Source organism: Panthera uncia, chromosome D4 (assembly GCF_023721935.1).
Source record: "Panthera uncia isolate 11264 chromosome D4, Puncia_PCG_1.0, whole genome shotgun sequence".
Taxonomy (NCBI): Eukaryota; Metazoa; Chordata; class Mammalia; order Carnivora; family Felidae; genus Panthera; species Panthera uncia.
This window is the reverse complement of record NC_064807.1, coordinates 57816471-57836332: the sequence shown is the minus strand read 5'-3', so window position 1 is coordinate 57836332 and position 19862 is coordinate 57816471. Positions and strand designations below refer to the sequence as shown.

Genomic DNA, 19862 nt, shown 5'->3' with positions numbered 1-19862 from the left:
GCCAGCTCAAGCAGACCAGACAAAATTTTGGAGTTGATAGTTACAAAGCGCACTCTGGACAAGTGGGCAGGGAAAGCCACCCACCGAGAGCTAATCCCTGACTGATGCTTCCACCCAGTGGAAGTGGCCTCTTGGACTAACCCACATCCTTCCCGCGTATTTCAGCAGCCTCCAGAAGTGCTTCTCCTCTCCTGGCTGACTTTTCACGTTTCCTTCAACCCCTCACACCTGTTGTGTTGCCTTCCAGTTTACAAGTCAGAGTCAGGTCATAATTCGTAGTGATTCTTACAAGAGCCAAAAGATGCACACAAGGCAGGCATTACTTTTCGGACAGGGATTTGGCGCTTAGGAACCAGTGACTTGTCCAGGGTCGCTCCCAAAAGTGACAAGGCTATTACTCTATTTAAGCCTCCTATCTCCAGGTGCAGTAGAATCCGAGACCTGCAGTTGTCTGAGGGAACAGTTTAAGCGTGATCTGTATGTCCTAAAGCACACACAGATGTTCCTCTGTGGCCTGAGGCATCGGTAGCTGACAAAAGGCCCCTGGGAGGGTGTCATGAAATCTAACCGAGGCTACAGAGGGGAGCCAGGCGGGGCACTTTCAGCGCTTGCCACCCACAACTGTCAATGCCCACCGGCCCTCCCCCAGACTGGACGCGGGAGAACGCGCTGGCTTCTCGTGGCACGGCAAGGCCACCGAGTGGCGCCAAGTCAACGGTGTTCTCGCTAGTAGAGGCCCAGTGCCTTACGACAGGTGTGGTGGATGACCCTACACCTGCCCTGCCGGTGCCAAGAGTACTTGTGCGGTGTCACCTGACTCTCCGCGGCTTTAGGGAGGGGCCGCGCGGCTGCGCCTGCCTCACGTGATCGGGCTCCGGCGGCGTTGAGCGCGTCAGGCCACGCCCCGCGCGCCGGGTCGGTCACGGCCTGCGCCTGCGCGGCCGGTGGCTAGCCGGCTAGCCGTCCTGCGGGCTGGCGGCTACCGCGCGCGGAGCCGGACGCCCGCTGCAATGGGTGAGTGCAGGAGGCCGGCGAGTGGGCAGCACGGGCCTTCCCCCGGCCTGTGGGTTGAAACAGCGGAAGCACGAAGGACGGTCTGAGGAGGTCGCCCTACGCGGGCTCTCTGGCGCAGCCCCTGGGGCCCACCCCTCTCTGCGCGCCTAGTCGCTCCCGCGCGCCCTCCCGGGTGGGGCCCGAAGCCGCAGGAGCCGGAGGAGGCGCCGCGCGCGCGCAGGGTCGGTTCCGCGCCCACGCGGCTCCCGGCTCTCCCGCTGGCCCTCCGACTTCGCAGGGCTTCGCGGGGCGGGGGGGTGCCATCTGGCTGCTGGAGCGAGCCTTTCCGGCGAGGGAGACTGCGTTCTTTCGGACGCGCCCCTGCCGGGGAGGTGCCTCACGCCGCGCACAAACCGTAGGGCGGGGAGGGGCCCGCTGCGCCCGGGGAGAGCAGCGCTGGCGGCGCTGGGACGTCGGAAGGGCCCCTGCCCCTCGGGGTTTGGGATTCCGGGTCTCCGGAGCCTGTTGACTGTCAGAGACCGAAGGGCCTTCGGTAATCCTGCCCAATTTCCACCCCTCCCCCTTACGCCAGATTGGGGATATGGACGCTCAGAGGGCGGTAAATTCAGCCACAGTTAGGCAGTGCTTATTCTGCGACACCATGTTGCATTGCGTTGTGGGAAACTCAATTGTACAAGGCTTTCGGGGTGGGGGGGGGTGGGGAGAAGCTGGCAGGCGAGCGATGTTCATTCTGAATCTCTGTAGTGATTATTTAGCACTGAGCTTAGGTAGGGGGAACATGTCGGTGCCTCAGCTGTATTTACCCTTTACACTTAACCTTTATTTTGTCCCGTCAGCTATACACAGCTGGTCTTAATTCCCACCCTTGGTTTCTCTTGTCAGCAGTGAAACAAGCCCTGAAGGTATATGCGTAGTGACCTTGCGGGTTCGAGCCTCCTCCGCCTTTGCTTGGAAAGGGATTCAGTAAAATCAAAAGGTGCCAGAACTGGTCAGGTCCCCTAGTGGTTCCAGAGCACAGGTTAGGCACTTTGGATCTGTAGTCACGCTTATGATTTTTTCTTTAAATGCACTAAGCTGTTACTGCTGACCGGAGGTATTTGGTTTCTCCTTTGATAAAGTAAGCTTAGAGAATTGGATTTTTAAATTAGGGCGTTGCTATGTGTATTCTAGCAAGATACTGTCATAACTAGGACTGGAACCCACCCAGACCGATCTGGTTCTGAATGCTGACTCAGACCTGCTGACTTGTGGGAGTTCACATCCTTTGAGAATTACACTTGCCTTCCCCCCACTTTTTGCACAAAGACCTTTGTGCTGGGATCATATCTGGATCTTGTTTATCCGTGTGGGCTGTAAATTACAGTGAGTAGACTTTACACTGTTGGGTTGTGCGGCAAAAGTTTCACACTTGTTGCTTGAAAGTCAGCTTGTTAACTGTGCTTCCTATTGATCAGATAGGTTGAGTGTTTTAGGTAGCAAATAGGATAAAATTTTGTTAAGTTTTGCGGTAAATTGCACAGAATTATCCATGTTAAGGAATTGAAGTATAGAGGTTAGTTTAGTAAAGAAATTGAGCCATGTTTGCAATATAGATAAACATTGTAAAATTCTAAACTCCATTTTCACAGAATACTGTGCACCCCATCCTTCTGTTGCTAAATTAGGAACCTATTCATACCATTCTGGTGTGTAGGATGAAACTAGAGGGAAAGCTTTAGTTTTATTTCTTTTCCCATGTGCATCTGGTTTCTTTGAAGACATCAGTCTCAGGAAGTTAAAATTTAGAGGGAAAGTTTTAAATCTATGACGTCTAGGAGGGTTTCATTACCTTCCTTTTTCTATATCCAGCCCTGTTAATTTGATACTCTAAATGTAGAGTGATGTTCTTAAAATATCTTAAAATAGTTAAATACAGTGGTCAGTAAGCGACTAACTTCTGTGAGCCACAGTTTACTGTTTGTTTAATAACAGTCTCTGTTATTACAAAGAGCTGTGACAAACTAGATGAAGTAACTTTAATTTGCAAATTTAGAACGTAAATCATTCCAGGGGTCCCTGGCTGGCCTAGGAGGTTAAGCATTTGACTTCGGCTCAGGTCATGATCTCACGGGCTTAGGGTTCGAGCCCCGTGTGGGCTCTGTTCTGACAGCTCAGAGCCTATTTCAGATTCTGTGTCTCCCTCCCTCTCTCTGCCCCTCCCCCGTGCAAACTGTTGCACACTCACACGCGCGCGCTCTCTGTCTCTCTCTCTCTCTCTCTCTCAAAATATTAAAAAAAAGAAAAAAATCATTCCAGTCAAAACTAAAAGTGAACATGGACAAAACTTGGTTAGTCAGGTGTACAAATAACTTGGTTTGTATTATCAAGGAACAGTAGATTGTTAAACAGCTTGTAGGTGGTGACTGTAGAATTTCAAGTCTGTTATGTATTTATTTAAATGAAATTTTTTACATTCATAAATTGTCACAGTATATTATATAATCTATACATTAATCTGAGTATTCTTAGTCCTGAGACTGAAGAAGAGCAAAGTTTTACGTAGATATAAAGCATTTGTATGCTAAGTTTTTAAAATGTTGGTTGATCCTAGATTGGCGAGTGTAGTACTTACAAATTTTTAAATTCACATCTGTCAGCTAAAACAGTAAGAAGTAATGATGGAGAAGACTAAGTGATTAATAATTATCAAACTCTGTACCCTGACAAACTTCTCAACCATCTTTAGACTTTTTCTTTTTTAACTAAAATGCCATTGGTTTCTTTAACCGGTTAAAAGCACAAAATGTATGAGGCAGAAGGTGTGTTTTAAACAAATTAAAAAGCTGTGGGTTTTCTTTTTTCAGTTCTCCCCAAGTCATATAAAATACCCACAAAAATAATGCATGATGGAAAGCTGTCCTATACAAGCACTTGTATCCTGAATTCAGGGAAACAGCTATTGAAACAGGAATTAGCATAATAAAGTCAGCAACAGGTTAATGGTTTTAAAAATTGAGTCTTTGAGGCACCAGTCAGGCTCAGTGAGTGGAGCGTGAGACCCTTGATCTCAGAATTATGGGTTCGAGCCCCACATGGGATGTAGAGATTACTTAAAAAATAAAATAAAATCTTAAAAAAAAATTGAGTCTTCAAATGCTGCATGGCATGATGCTATACTATATAAAGACTGAAGTACTGCTACGGAGGAAGGAGGAAGTCTGTATGGCTTTTAGCAAAAATGCTTTAACAGAAAAGCAAATCATAACAATGTAGTCATCAAAGCAGGGAGGCTGTAGCTAGATATCAGAGCTATGGCTTCTCATATCTGTGCTGGAAGATCCTGTTTCCCCAGGATGGACCAAAATTTCAGGACAAAACAGGGACTTTTAAAAAACATTTCTTTACCCATTTTAAGTTCTCTGTTTCTTTCCCTTTCCCCCTGCATTTCAGCATGATCTAGCAGAAAGATGGCTGCCAATGGCTATTTTATTTTTCTTTCTGTGGCAAGATTGTCATGGAGCCTGGATATTTCAGGTTTGTATACATCTCTTCCCTTTGTCCTGCTGTGGTCAAAAAACTTAGTAATGGACTTCATATACTCAGCTTGTTTTGCCGCTGCCGCAGCAGCAACTGCTGCTGCTTTGTTCTCCCACTAATCAAGGTCAGCTTCAGGGTGTATTTATCATCAAATCTTTTGTGACTGGAGGACGACTGCCAGATACTGAGATCTGTCCTTGTCTTTACTGTAGGCCACAAGAAAGATGCATAAATAGAGGATGTGAGACGGGCAGAGCTAAAACAGGCTTGGATTCTGTAGCTGGGTGTGAATAATCCCATCTAACTTGAGAAATTAGAATACAATAAGCCTAGATAAAACAAGAGAAAAGAGATAAAGAGGAAAAACATTTAACAACTGAAAAATAGTAAAACTGGTAAATCTGAGAGCTTGTTTTTTTTTGCTGAGATGGGGGAATGTAAATTTGATAAACTGCCTGCCCTGCTCAAGACTAGAAGTATTTTTTAAAAACAGCAAGTACTATATAAGACTATATAAATAAACCAGATTTTTTTTTTTAAAGGGAATCCAGTTACCAAAATGACTCCAGAAGAAAGAACCTAACAGACCAGTAACAATGGAAGAGATTGAGAAAGTTACCAAAAAGCTACCATCCCCCAAAACACCAGGCTCAGATGATGTTACAGGTGAATTGTTTTAACTTTCAAGGAACAGATAATTTTGATAAGATTTAAATTGTTCACCAGCATAAGGAAGGAAAAGTGACAGATTCTTTTTACAAAGCCAGTGGAACATTGATGCCTGAACTTGGCCTGAAGAAGGTACTAAAATTGAAAACTTGGTATGTTCTCATGATGTGAAATTTTAAAATATTAGCAAATGGTATCTAGTGATACATTTAGTGATACGTTAGCAAATGTATCTAGTCATACATTTAAAAAAAACATTTCATCATTTCCAAAGAGGATTCATTCCCATATTACAAGGGCAAGTAATTAACAAGAAATATGCTAACATTAACCCATCAGAGAGGAACAGTAATAATAGTTCATCCATGTTGAGCACCTCTGGTGCTCTGGACTACTCTCCTGGATACTTTACATGCAGTAACACAATTAATTGAGCCAACCTATAAAGTAGGTAACATCCCTATTTTATAAATGAGGAAATTAAGCCATAGAGACCTTGAGGAACTTGCTGAAGGTCACACAGTGGGTATGTGGTAGAGGCAGTATCTGACCCCGGGCTGTAAGCTGCAGCTCTTAAATGTTATACTGGCTCTGTCTCTTGTATTCATATGATCATCTCAGTAGCTCCCTGAAAGCGTTTGACCAAAGTTCCTGATTTAGTGGTGGTGGGAAGGGTTGAGGGTGGTTGAATTTCAGTAAAACAGGAATAAATATATTCCTTTCCCATGTTTGAAAATCCTCTAAGCCCTTACCAGTTGATCATTAGTACTAGAAAAGTGGAATCCAGTTTTAATGGGAAACATAATTTCCTAGTAAATAGTGAGGTAAAGGGGCTTAAGTTATAATTAAAGATACAGTTCTTAGGATGAATGCAGGATGAAGTGTTGGGGTTTTTAATGTAATTTGATGAAATGTGGTAGTGTTGGAAAGGCATGCTTCACTCCATGTTTGCAGCACAATCCTAAAGCTGGGTAGGGAGAGATGACAGAGAAGTTTACTTGAGTGGGTACAGATGTTATAGGGGCCAGTTAATCAAACATTTTTGTGTCATGATGATCTGTTTCCTGTAAACTGCTAGGACTTAGATTATGAATACTCCGATGACAACTTCTTATCTCTCACACCAAAAAACCAGTGTCATATTTAACATTAATTCCTAGCAAAGTTCCCAGAAATGTCAAGAAAAATATAAAGAGGAGTGCCTGGGTAGCTCAGCTGGTTTAGCATCCAACTCTTGATTTCGGTTCAGGTCATGATCTCACGGTTCGTGAGATAGACCTTGTTGGGCTCTGCACTGGCAGCACAACTGCTTGGGATTCCCTCCCTCCCCCTCAAATAAACATTAAAAAAAATATATGGGGCGCCTGGGTGGCTCAGTAAGTTAAGTGTCCAACTTCGGCTCAGGTCATGGTCTTGCGGTTCGCGAGTGTGAGCCCCATGTCAGATTCTGTGCTGACAGCTTGGAGCCTGGAGCCTGCTTCAGATTCTGTGTCTCCCTCTCTCTCTGCCCCTCCCCTGCTCATGCTTTATCTGTCAGTCTGTCTCTCAAAACTAAACATTAAATAATAAGGACATTCACTATTACCATAATTTTGTTCAGGAAGTATTTGTGAGTCTAATAAGATAGAAAAAAGACATATAGAGGAGAAATAAAAATAATTTGTGGTATTTTATATGGTGGAAGCTGAATCAAATCCAGTCCAGAAAACTGAGAAGTTGCGAGAGGATTCAGTAAATTGGCTGGTTCTGACCTTAATACACAAAAATTGGTAGCTTTTTTTGTATGCAGACAAAAAGCAGTCTGAAAATTAATTGGAGGGAATCTGCACATTCATAATAGCAACCGAAAAGATAAACTATCTAGACACAAATTTCAGTATCTATATGGAAAAAAAAAGTTTACCAGGAAAAGCGTGAGAGCCAGAAAGCCGAGAATTCTTAGAGTATGGGGAAGCCCTACCAGATGGTGACACGTGTCCTGCCGCCATAGTGGGTCAGAGCAGGTTGGCGCGAGAGAAGTGCTTGTGCCGCTCCCGGGGCAGAGCGAGTGCGGAGGGACCGTGCACATGCCTATGAGCATTTAGTTTATGCTCACCAGTCACTTCCAGAGGCATCTCTTCTCTGCCTCAGGCCTTACTGTGTCGTTTGACAGATCACAGTATGGATGGATGATAAAGCTATAGAGGAGAGCAGCTGTGGGTTACTTGTTCATAATTTTAGAGTAATGATGGCCTTCTGAGGACATTACAAAACCTAGAAGCCAAGATGAATAGATTTAATATCCATATTGAGCGCTACAAAAAAGATAAAACAGAGAAAGTATTTGCTGCAATTTGATAAATTTAACTAGGATGGACTTCTTTATATATAAAAGGATTTTACAAATCAGAAAAATTTTTTCTGTGTACAGGAAAATGGGTATCGTGAAAATTTATAGTAAATCCAAATGGTCAAAAGTAAAAACTGCTATATTTTAATCAGAAATTTTAAATGACAGGCACCTGGGTGGCTCAGTCGGTTAAGCGTCTCACTTCGGCTCAGGTCACGATCTAGTGGTTTGTGAGTTCAAGCCTCGCATCAAGCTTCCGGCTGTCAGCACAGGGCCTGCTTTGTATCCTCTGTTTCCCTCTCTGCCCCTCCCCTCCTCACACGCTCTCTTCTCTCTCTCTCCCAAAAATAAATAAAACGTTAAAAAAATTTTAATGACAAAATGAAGGGTTTTTCTTTACCCATCAGATAGGCAGAAATTACAATTAATACCTGCTGCTGGAAATGGTATCAGAACTGGTACTGGCATACATGTAATTTAAGGTGTAAATCATAATTTTTCTGGGGCAATTGGGAGTAGCTATCAAGTAGTATTTGAGCCAGCAATCCCATTCTAAACATTTACCCTACAGACAACCTTGTGAGAGTTCACCCAAGCAAGGTGTATGTACAAGGCGGCCCAATGAATCAATCTTTAAAAAAAAAAAAAGCAAACCTAAACAAAAAAACAGGGACTAAAATAGGAGATAGAATAAATGATATGTAATACATCCAGTTGTTAGAATGCTATGCAATTATCCAAAATACTGGGGTATCTCTGCTGCTGTTAGAAAATTCCAGAATGCATTGTATCACTAGTGGCAGGCTGACTAGTAAAGAGGCTCTGGTGTGAGTTAGGCAAGCCTGAAGAGCCCTGAGCCGGGGCAGCGAGCCTGGAGCAGAAAGACGTCTGTCTGTTTAGTTTATTTACAACTTTATTTTCTCTTTAAAAAAAAAAAAAAAAAAAAGTTTTTTTTAAATGGTGAATTTCTAATGTGTACTTTTTTCCCTAAAAATTAATACGTGTTTCTTTTGTGAATTTCCATTTAAATGATTCATTTGTTGTTTTATTGGATCTACAAGCAGCCCAACTCCAAGGAATGTGGCCTCTCTCTGTCGAACATACAGGTGACTTCATAGTTTAACTGTTTTCATACTTGCCAAAATTAGAAATAATTCCTCTCTCTGAACCAGGCCTTACTCTATTTACATTGCAGTGGAACAGATTTTACTGCCCCTTGAAACGGATAGACCATGTAGCTAAGCAGCATTCAGATGCATTTCCGCTCCTTCCAGTGCCCCTGCCTGAGGGGGATGGTGTGGCTCCCCTGTGGGTGGACAGTGAAAGATTGTGCCCCTGGCACTGTCATTTTCTGTCAGTGTAACCAGGGGATTTCGTGGCAAGAAAAGTTTCCTGACCCCTTTTAGGATCTTCCTTAATGGCAGAGTTTGGGCCTGCAGTGGTGTCACGGTTTTTCTCAGCTGAGGGCAAGTTTATCTTTTCTAATAGAAGCATGGAGCAAGCCAACTGGAACTCCAAAACAAAGAGACTTTGGGCCAAAGGTTCAGTGTTACATTTTCTTTTTAGTGTAGTCTATCTCGTGGGAAGAGGACACAGACGCTAGTGAAGGAAAATAGCTTGTTTTCCATTTGCTTCACATGAGAAAGGGAAAAATCGTACTCCGTAGTGTCAGAGGGTCTTGGAATCTTCCTGAGGGTCTCTGATAATACCGGTCCAAGCCTGTTTCTCTTTCCACTGCCACCCACCCATCTTCTACCCACACGGTGCTCTAGCAGAACATACTGGAATAATTCCTCCAGAATGTGATACTGCTGCTCCTTTGACACAGGACCTACACCTTAGCCTGTGCTGCCTTCTTTGGCTGAAGGTGCTTCACCCTATTTGCCCACACGTCCTGTCCTGCCCTGTCAGACTGCTAGTTAATGATGACCCCTTCCTCTGCGGGGCCTTTATGTACCTTGTGTCTATTTCTGCACTTGGCATTCATCACACTGCAGTCTAATTGTCTGCATGTCTTATCTGCCCTGAGGCCAGGGTTCTTGCTTATTTCTAGTCTCTGACACGTAGGGCAGTGCCTGAACGTGGAAGGAATTGCATAAGTTGGTTGAATTTAATTTTCATAGTATGCTAAGAGTTTATTTTAAATGCTAAGAATTTAATTTTCATAGTATGCTAAAATCAGTAAAGAAGAACTTCCCAACAAAAGTAAAGTCATCTTGACAGTGTTCTCCTAGAAGTCTGAATGAAACAAACACAAAAAACATTGTTATTAAAAATTTAGGGAGGAAACCAGTGGGAAGGCTGACATTTGTTGACTAGACCCTCAGTGCATTGTTCACTGTGTCCCCAGCATTGGGGTTAAGACTCTTTAGTTGACTTTCACTTGGATTGTGCATGGCAGATGACATTGGCTTCAGTTGTAAGTGTGGAAACTGATCCTCAGAGAGATATAGTAATTTGCTTACTTTGAAACTTTGTCTCATTGGTCTGTCACTGTTGGCTTTTTGTTATTCTAATTAGAGCTTCATTATTGTCATCTCATCTTTTGAAAACAGTTGAATAGATTGACACAAATTTAACTTGAAAAAATATAGAAAAGAGGGTCACCTGGGTGGCTCAGTTGGTTAGGTGTCTGACTTTGGCTCAAGTCATGATCTCACAGTTGATGGGTTCAAGCCCCGCACAGGGCTCTGTGCTGACAACTCAGAGCCTGGAGCCTGCCTTGGATTCTGTGTCTCCCTCTCTCTGCCCCTCCCCTGCTCGCACTCTTTTTCTCTCCAGAATGAATAAACATTTAAAAAAAAAAAAAAAAGACCTAGATGGTTTATCTAGCCAGTTTGTTTTTTTATTTATTTACCATTAAAATCCTTACATGTAGTGTTTTTATGTGTGTGGTAAAAAACACATTATGAAATTTACTATTGTAAGCAATTTTAAGTGTACAGTTCAATAATGTTAAGTATATTTATACTGTTACAGAACAAATCTCCAGAACTTTATCGTCTAACAGAACGGAATCTATACCCATTAAGTAGTAACTCCGTGTTCCCCCTTCCCCAAGCCCCTGCTGACCAACATTCTACTTTGTCTCTCTGAATTTGACTACTTTATATAAGTGGAATCACTTATATAAATATATATATTTGTCTTTTTCTGACTTTTTTTTTTTTAATATGTAGTAGCATGTGACAAGATTTCCTTCCTTTTTAATGCCGCATAGTATTCCATCGTATGTATGCACCATATCTTGTTTACCATTCATCAGTGGACATTGTGCTGCTGCTTCGTCTGTCTGTTGTGAATAGCCCTGCTGTGGGTGTGGATATGTGCATACCTCTTGGAACTGGCTTTCAGTTCTTAGGGATACATACCTAGAAGTGGGACTGCTGACTCCTATGTTCTGTTTTTAATTTTTTGGAGAAATGCCATACTGGTTTAGTGGCTACAGCATATTGCATTCCCACCAGCAGTGCACAGGGGTTCGCAGCTCTACCCACACTTACTTTCTGAGGTTTTTTGAAGAGTAGCCATCCTAATGGGTGAGATGATCTCATTGTGGTTTTGATTTGCATTTCTCTGATGATTTAGATGTCAAGCATCTTTTCATATGCCTGCTGGCATCTGAGTATGTTCCACAGTTTTGTAGGTATCTCTCACACCTGGCTTGAAAGATGGGTGGAGTCTCCTCTATCTTTTTTTATATCTCCTTTGGAGAAATCGCTGGTTCAAGTCCTTTGCTTATTTTTTAATTGGGTTATTTAATGGTTTGTTGACTAGCCTCATAAATGTGGTCTCATACTGTTGAGGAATTAAAACCAATTGAAAAGTATTTTGCCTGTGGAGGGGCCTGGCTGACTCAGTCGGTGGAACATGCAACTTTTGGTCTTGGGGTTATGAGTTTCAGCCCCATGTTGGGTACAGAGATCGCTTAAAAAAAATAAAGTATTTAAAAAAAATTTTTTTTAGCCTGTTAATATAAAACATAAAATTGCCATCTAGTTCCCCAGTGAAGATTACTTCTGGGCTGTGGGTTTGTTCTGGATGATCCAACTATCTGGATCCTTTGGGGAAAATCAGACTTAAATGACTGGGGTGGTCTTGCCACTTTAAGGAAGCAGTTGCATTCTTGAGGGAGGGCCTTACCTTAGTTTTACTCAGTGGGCTAAGCCTTTATATTTAGGCTTCACATCTTCTTCAGCAGTCATATATAGCCACTTTTTGTCCAGGGCAGCCTCCCAAAGTCCTTGCTATCCTGTGGTATGATAGCAGGAGCATGAACTCTGGAATCAGACTTAGGATGCCAGCTTCACCAGTTACTTTCCGTACCTCGGACAAAGAAGAATATTGGTTATTTCATTGGTAAAACTTGGAAAATAATGTTTACTTGATGGAATTGTTTTGAGAATTAAATACGTGAAAATGCAGTGTATAGTACATATCTGCAGGCCTTCCATGACCCTGTTCTTCCAGCCTCTACCTCCCAAAGTGCATGCTCAGTGTCCCTTATCTGTAGCAAGGTATTTATGCTCTGGTGTATTTGTTTTCCTTGGCAGTCTCCTGTTAAATTGTGAGCTCCTTGCTTTGTTTGTTTGGTTATGGTTTTGTTTGTTTTTTTAAGTTAGGCTCCATGCCCACTGTGGGGCTTGAACTTCCCACCCTGAGATCAGGAGTCAGATGCTCTACTGACTGAGCCAGCCAGGCAACCCATGAGTTCCTTGCTTTTGAATCACTAGCAATTTGTAGAGGGCTTAGTTCAGATTAGACACCAATAAGTAAGTGTTAGTGAACAGAATGAATGCGTGATTTCATATTTTATTTCTCAATGGAGGACTTTGAATTTTTTTCAGAAGGATAATGGTATGTACCATTATGTAGTTTACGGCACATGTGAACTAGTCCAGGAGTTCTCAAACTTTTTGGTGTCTCAGGACCCCTTTATGCTTAAAAATTATTGTGGGCCCTATTTATGTGGATTATTTATGTGAGTGCTTATGTATGTGGGTTAGTTATTTATGGTCTTAGAAACAAAAACAAAATTTTTAAATATTCACTTTAAAATATCAATGGTAAACCCATTGCACGTTAATATGGTAACATGTTTTCATGAAAAATAACTGTTTTCCAAAAAAACTTAATGAGGAGAGAGTGACAGTATTGCAGGTCTGTGTAAAAGAGAGGGCATAAAAGGTGGGTGGAGTCTCATCTCTGCGTCTACTTTGTGTCTTTTGTGAGAAGTTGTTCTAGTTGAAGTATAAGCAGAAAATCCCACTTCCCACAGATAAGTGGCTGGAAAAGGAAAGACCTTGTGGACCCCTGCAAGGGTGTCCGGGACCTCCAGGGGCCCTCGGCAAGTACTGTACCAACTACTCATCCAGTCTAAAAGGGAAACGTAATAGTGTTACAGAAGTTAAAGGGTCAAGGAATAGTTGCACATGTTTAGCCCTATATATAATGGTTACCTATTGTCATTTTCTTATTTGTAGGTTAAAAATATCCTTCATGAAGAAGAAAGATCTTAAGCAACATGGTGGATTCAGAAGCTCATGAAAAGAGGCCGCCCATCCTGACATCTTCCAAACAAGACCTGTCACCTCACATTGCAAATGTAGGTGAAATGAAGCATTATCTGTGCGGCTGCTGTGCAGCTTTCAACAATGTAGCAATCACATTTCCCATTCAGAAGGTGCTCTTTCGGCAGCAGCTGTACGGAATCAAAACCCGGGATGCAGTGCTTCAGCTGAGGAGGGATGGCTTTCGAAACTTATACCGCGGAATCCTTCCCCCACTGTTGCAGAAGACCACCACGCTGGCGCTTATGTTCGGTCTGTATGAGGACTTATCCTGTCTTCTCCGGAAGCACATCAGTCCCCCTGAGTTTGCAACCCGTAGTGTGGCAGCGGTACTTGCAGGGACAACAGAAGCAATTTTTACTCCGTTGGAAAGAGTTCAGACATTGCTTCAAGACCACAGGCATCATGACAAATTTACAAACACTTACCAGGCTTTCAAGGCACTCAAATGCCATGGAATAAGAGAATATTATCGAGGCTTGGTACCTGTTCTTTTCCGTAATGGATTCAGCAATGTCCTTTTCTTTGGCCTTCGTGGCCCCATTAAGGAGCATCTCCCTACCGCAACCACCCACAGCGCTCATTTGGTCAATGATTTTATCTGTGGAGGTCTGTTGGGTGCCATGTTGGGAATCTTGTTTTTTCCAGTTAATGTTGTAAAAACTCGCATGCAGTCTCAGATTGGTGGAGAGTTTCAGTCTTCTCCCAAGGTGTTCCAAAAAATCTGGCTAGAACGAGACAGAAAGCTGACAAATCTTTTCAGAGGTGCTCACCTGAATTACCATCGGTCCCTCATCTCTTGGGGTATAATCAATGCGACTTACGAGTTCTTGTTAAAGATGATTTGAAAGAAACCATCAGTTAAGTGCCATTTATTAACTGCATAGACCTAAGAAGAATGTAGTTTGGCTTTGTTCCTAATTGACCAAATACAGGTTGTTGTAAGTTCAGGGCACAATGAATTATGGGGCAGAGCTGTTTTCCTTCAGCACCAACAAATTCAGAATAAAAGGTTCTAATAGGAAAATTTAAGGGGTTTTTGGTTTTGTTTTGTAATCATTATCTAAGAACTTTAGGCTAATTGCCTGGTTAATAGCTATCTATCTGATGGCTTTTGACAAGGAAAGCTAATAGCCAAGATATGGTTCTTTTCTCCAAAAGTCTTTAAACCTTCTGTATTGAAACATCAGTGGCCATGACCAGCCAGAGAAAAGGCTCTTAGAGCCCTGTGAATTCTCAGGCTTTCTTCTCTTACTCCATTTCTTCTCTGCTTTTAGGAGTTGCAAAGGGTAGTGTTCGTTAAACATAAGCATATAACGTGGTAGGACAGAGAAGAGAAAAACAGCTTATTAGGTGTAGGCTTTTCATGATAAATCGTTTGTGTTAGTTTTGAAACTAAGTACATGTTGGGATGGTCATCATCCAGACTATTCAGGCACAGTAGGGCAGACCCAAGCAGCAGGTGAAAGCTCCCATTTTGCTTTCTGAGTTGGAAAGTGTTGTTTAGTTCTGAATGTGACCTTAAACCCTTCGAATGCCCTTATGTTAATTTCACTTATTTCATTGCCAAAAGATGGGGAGGGAGACTTACATTTCGTCACAGGTGTTTGATCCTGTGAAGAAATTTCACATGAATTGCGTATGGATCAAACTCTGGTTAGTTTAGTTCTTTGTTGCCAACTTAGTGAAGAGCTTTAGGAGTTTGGGGAGTATTTTCACTTTGAGTCCTAGTTTCTCATATTCAAGTATCCTGTTCTCTTGAACTCTCCTTAAAAAAAAAAAAAAAGATAAATACTTGCATAATATTGAATTTTGGAAGTCTGTTAATGGGACTCTAGATTTTTCCCTCCTGGTTTCTAAGTGTTACAGAAGAGGAAAAAAAAAAAAAAAACAAACCTCAGGATAGCTTTCACTCCAGAGTGTTAGTTGTCTTTTTTATTTTACTCTTGGAAATGGAGACTTCTATTAGGATTTTTGCATTTTGGGAACCCAGTTTTACCATTTTATCATTAAAGCCATTTGGGGTGATAAAATCTAAATCAAGATATTTAGAAGGTTAATTTTAAATGCTAGAAGTTGGTAATAGCTGGATAGCATACTCATCCCCTACATAACAGAGAAAAACTTGTTGAAGGAATCAGATTTTAAAATCTTTTGCCCTGATCAGTAAGGCAAAATGCCTCCTATTTACCAATTGAATAACTAATAAAACCTGAAACATCCTAGAAAAGTGGTTTATCAATCTTTTAAAAATCCCCATCTGTAAATATGTAGTTAAGATTGCTTGCCAGCATCTGACATGGCAGAGTAGTTAAGTTTCTTATTAACAGTTTTTCCTCATTCTGGGTAACTGCATATGAATATGTGCATACACTGACCAAAACAAAATCAGGGTCTCAGCTGGTAGTTTACTCAGTTTCTGGGCAGATAGTCCAAAAGAGATGTTTACCTCTAAATGCAATATGGCTGGTCACATAAGCATCCTTCCAACCTTAAAGGATTGGGAAGCATTATCAAGCATTTGCCAGGCAGTAATGAGGCCCAGTAGCTTTACAACAGCCCTGTTTGAAAATGTTGTGTTGGAAATGGCAGTTTACTTTGAAAACCAAGATGCAGATGTGAGGATTTCAGAAAACAAGGATTTGACACCGAATAAACGTGAGTAGCATCTTTGGCTTATTGAATGGAGTCTGGCTTTGAAGCGGGTTGAATTTGGGGGCATGAATGACAAAGGCACTGGTGCTGGAGCACTGACGAGTGTGTGTAGGTGCTCAGCGTGTGGCAGGTGAGTCAGCCTGGGGCCATGCTCTGGGAATGGGCTTTCTTTTGTCTATACACTCCAGTAAGGTGATGGATAACCAAGTTCTGAAGCACTTTTGTGAAATAGAAGTCAAGTGAGAATTTGAAAGGGGGATGCTTTGGTTTCTGCAGTCTCAAACTTGTGGCATTTAAAAACAATAAATATTTTTAATGGTTTTAACTCCTAATATATTTGGATTTCTTTGTCACTTTTTACAGCTTCTGAAGACCAAACTGCAAATACATTACCAGGGATGGTTTCGTGTTGTCCTATAGACCTTTTAAATTTGACAAAATTCAGCAGAACTTGCTTGTGGTAGCCAACAGCTTTGTCTGAACTTTCAAAGAAGTCAAAGTGTTATTAATAAGAGATTCTAACTATTGCTTTTTTATCTTCAGTATGAACTAGTAATAATTTTGAAAAGGCAAACATGATTGAATAACTATCTGAAGAGCTTTAAAAGTGGCCTTTTTGTTACATAGGTGGCACAGATGCCTTATGAGCACAGGGCCCTTCTGGTCCTGCCTCCCATACTTCAGCTCTGATGCCACCAGGAATATGTTACGGATTCTGTATTTAACACACTTAGGAGTGGTATGAGCCCTTAGGACTGCATCACAGAGTAAACGCCACCTTTATATGGTGGCAGGTTTGTGTGTCTTTGTTTCATTTGTGGTTGGAGACAGTTGATGTTTTTGTCTCAATAATCAATATTCTTCTTACCTTATGGTTGGTTATGTAATTACCTGCTGTATATTGTAAACTGTGCAATAAAACAGAATTGTGTATATAGAATCATCTTTGGAGACCTGAACTTTCCTAGCTCGATGACAGGGGTAATACTCCGCTCTAGTGCTGTGCAAACATGTAAGGGAATCGTGGGTGGCACACAGGATGTGTGGAACGGGTCAGCCGATCACACTGCTGGAAATGGCAGGTCAGTGCAGATGAAATTGTGTAGTGGGGTATGCAGTCAAAATGAAGGCGAGACAGGCCATCACATGTGAAGAAAGGGTGAGCCCTCAGACTTGATTTCCTTTAAATTAAGATACTGTTTTCTCCTGTGCATATAAATGCATATTAAAGACTTGAACAGGCATTCTCTTTAAACTTGAGGACTTTTCATTTTTAATACTGTCATTTTTGCTTAATAGTAAATATTTGCTTGCCTAAGTGACTCCCAAATTGTGGGGGACTCTCCACGTGTCCCTTTTTTTAAAGTTTCATGATGAAAAGTGGTTAAGCACACAAAGCTGTTTTTGTTTGATATTTTGAGTTTTGTGACTGAGTTTAAATGAAATCTGTTAAATGTGTTCGAGTTAACATTCTTATTTTGGTAATTCTGTTTGGAATAAAGTTGTTTTTTTTTTTAAGTCCATTCTATTTGGTCTTCTACTGTGGTTGGGTTAGGGTTATTGGCACAGCTTTTCTGTGGTTCAGGCTTGTCACTGTTGCTAACCATTGAGCACTCTGCTTTGACTGTAGCACCTTCACCTGTTAACTTTGTAGGTAGAACAGTCCTTCGTTTATCCGTCTTTGGTCAAGAGGAGTTCCAGATAAGTTAATTTTCCAGATAGCTTAATTGCAAAATATTTTTTAAAATGGTTTTTCTCAAATACACTTTTCCCTACTAAGTATAAGCTTAGTAAATGCATCTTATCAGTAATTTCTGTGGTATAATGTGCCTTCAGGTCACACCTACCCCCACGCTAAGTAGTCTGGACCTTTGTGCTGTTTTGAGTTTTTTATATCTACGTTTGACTTCCCAGCTACGCCATTCTGTTAGGAGATTGTGAAATTATTTTAGCTACATTGTTTACACATTAAATTTTCAGGTGCTCCCCGTCTCTAGGGACAGTCGCGGCTGCCTGGTGAGGACCACTAGGAAGGGGAACAATTGCCATAATGTTTCTAAAACTACAGTTTAGGGCTGGAATTCATTATATATACTCTGAACTTCCGAACTGGTAAAAGGGGTGTTGTACATGGCATGCGATGCGATGCCGTTTCAGCCCAGCCGCTGGGGTGCTATTCTAGACTACTGAGCGCATTTCTCTGTGTGACCTGGTGTGGGCAGGGTGCTTCGGATCTCTAAGAGGTGGGCACCCAACTTCATTTAGCATCTGAAATTTCCAATGGGGACATTTTTTCCAGTGAGCATATCTGATTTTGAAGTAGAAACTGAAGATAAAATAAGATTTTTCTTAAATTCTGTCCCTTCAATCCATTCTGCATATTGCTTTAAGACTAATTCTTTAGATGAACGGATCCAGGCCCCCTCCCCTCCCCACCTCCCTTTCACTGGCTAACATGGTCCTGCTCAGTCCCCGCCTTCTTCCACAGGAACTTGGGTGCTCTCGCAGCCTCCCCGGCCTCTGCCCAGGCCACGTTCCCCTGCCCTGAGCACAGCACCCTTCCCTGATGGCTCAGTAACTCCTGCTGAGGCCTTCAGATCTCTGCTCCAGCGTCACTTCCCCAGGGAAGCCGGCTCCCACTTTCAGGACTAAGTCAGGTTTCCCTTCTCTGTTCTTGTGCCACCATGTTCCTGTTTTTCATAGCACTTAATTGTTTTAATTGGACTGTGATGATTTGATGTTTCCTGCCCCTTTTGAATGGCAGCCACATGAGGCGGGGGCTCTGCCATAGCTTCCTGTTTCAAGTGTCCTGCCCAGTGCCTGACACCTGGTGGAGCTCTGATTAACAGTAAAGAATCAGTCAAGAGAGTAAAAGGACATGTGGATATTCAGGATCATGGCATTCTGGAATAGCCTTTTTTTTTTTTTTTTTTTTTTAAATTTTGAGACAGAGACAGAGCCAAGAGGGAGAGGGGCAGAGAGAGAGAGGGAGACACAGAATCTGAAGCAGGCTCCAGGCTCTGAGCTGTCAGCACAGAGCCCAACATGGGGTTCGAACTCACAAACCGTGAGATCATGACCTGAGCCGAAGTCGGATGCTCAACTGACTGAGCTACCCAGGTGCCCTAGCATTGTGGAATATCCTGTCTGACTTTCCTTCCTTGATGGGTCATGGAGGTTGTGTAAGGACGAAACTTTTAACACTGCTTGGGCTGCCATAGTGAAATACCACAGACTAAGTGGCTTAAACAACAAACATTTATCTTTCTTCAGTTCTCGAAACTAGGAAGTCCAAGCTCAAGGTTCCGGCAGATATGGTTCCTGGTGAGAGGCCTCTTCTTGATGTGCAGACTTCTCACTGTGTCCTCATGTGGCAGAAGGAACCTCAATGAGCTCATCTAAACCTAGTCACCTCCTGAGAGCCCCACCTCCAGGTACTGTGACATTGGGGGTTAGGCCTTCAACATACAATTTTGGGAGGATGGGGGGCACAAACATTCAGTCTGTAACGTGTAAGCCTGAATGATGAGCCTAATGATTATTTCCTTAAAATAGTGTTGTTGACTGCTTGCTGCTTTGTTGCTGTTGAAGTGCCACGAAGGCAGTGACTTGTTTTAATTGAGAGCAAATCACAAAGCATTTCTATAGTTTCATGGCCAACAGAAATAAAAGTTTCAGGGCACCCAGGTGGCTCAGTCAGTTAAGCGTCCGACTTTGGCTCAGGTAATGATCTGGTGGTTCCTGGGTTTGAGCCCCGCATCAGGGTCTGTGCTGACAGCTCAGAGCCTGGAGCCTGCTTCTGATTCTGTGTCTCCCTCTCACTGCCCCTCCCCCACTCACAATCTGTCTTTGTCTCTTAAAAATAAACATTAAAAAAAAAAAAGTTTCAGTTCAGGTACTCTTTGGGAAACCAGTCATTATTAACAGTTCCTTGTGGTTATGTAAGGCGGAGGACTTGCTCCTGATCTGAAGCACACACTAAAAAATGGGGAATACCTTTAGTTACATGGAGATGCTACCTTTTTGTTTCATATGACACTAGGGGAGAACTTCTTTCTCTTTCAAGGGTCATCATAGCTACAGTTGATAGGTGGCTCCTGGTATGTAGC

General features: G+C 42.4%; 1 protein-coding gene across 6 annotated transcripts; it reads left to right on the top strand.

The window, feature by feature from the left end:
- The first annotated feature begins 910 nt into the window (after positions 1-910).
- SLC25A51 (solute carrier family 25 member 51) lies at positions 911-17269 on the top strand. Of its 6 annotated transcripts, none has more exons than XM_049626729.1 (5): positions 911-1014; positions 4444-4527; positions 5073-5196; positions 8593-8634; positions 13012-17269. In XM_049626729.1, exon 5 carries the CDS (start codon positions 13053-13055, stop codon positions 13944-13946), a length of 894 nt encoding a protein of 297 aa, XP_049482686.1. In that variant the 5' UTR covers positions 911-1014; positions 4444-4527; positions 5073-5196; positions 8593-8634; positions 13012-13052; the 3' UTR covers positions 13947-17269. The 6 variants fall into 6 exon arrangements, with proteins under 6 accessions (XP_049482686.1, XP_049482709.1, XP_049482679.1 ...); XM_049626752.1 differs by having other exon boundaries at positions 8590-8634; XM_049626722.1 differs by lacking the exon at positions 8593-8634.
- The last annotated feature ends 2593 nt before the right edge of the window (positions 17270-19862 follow it).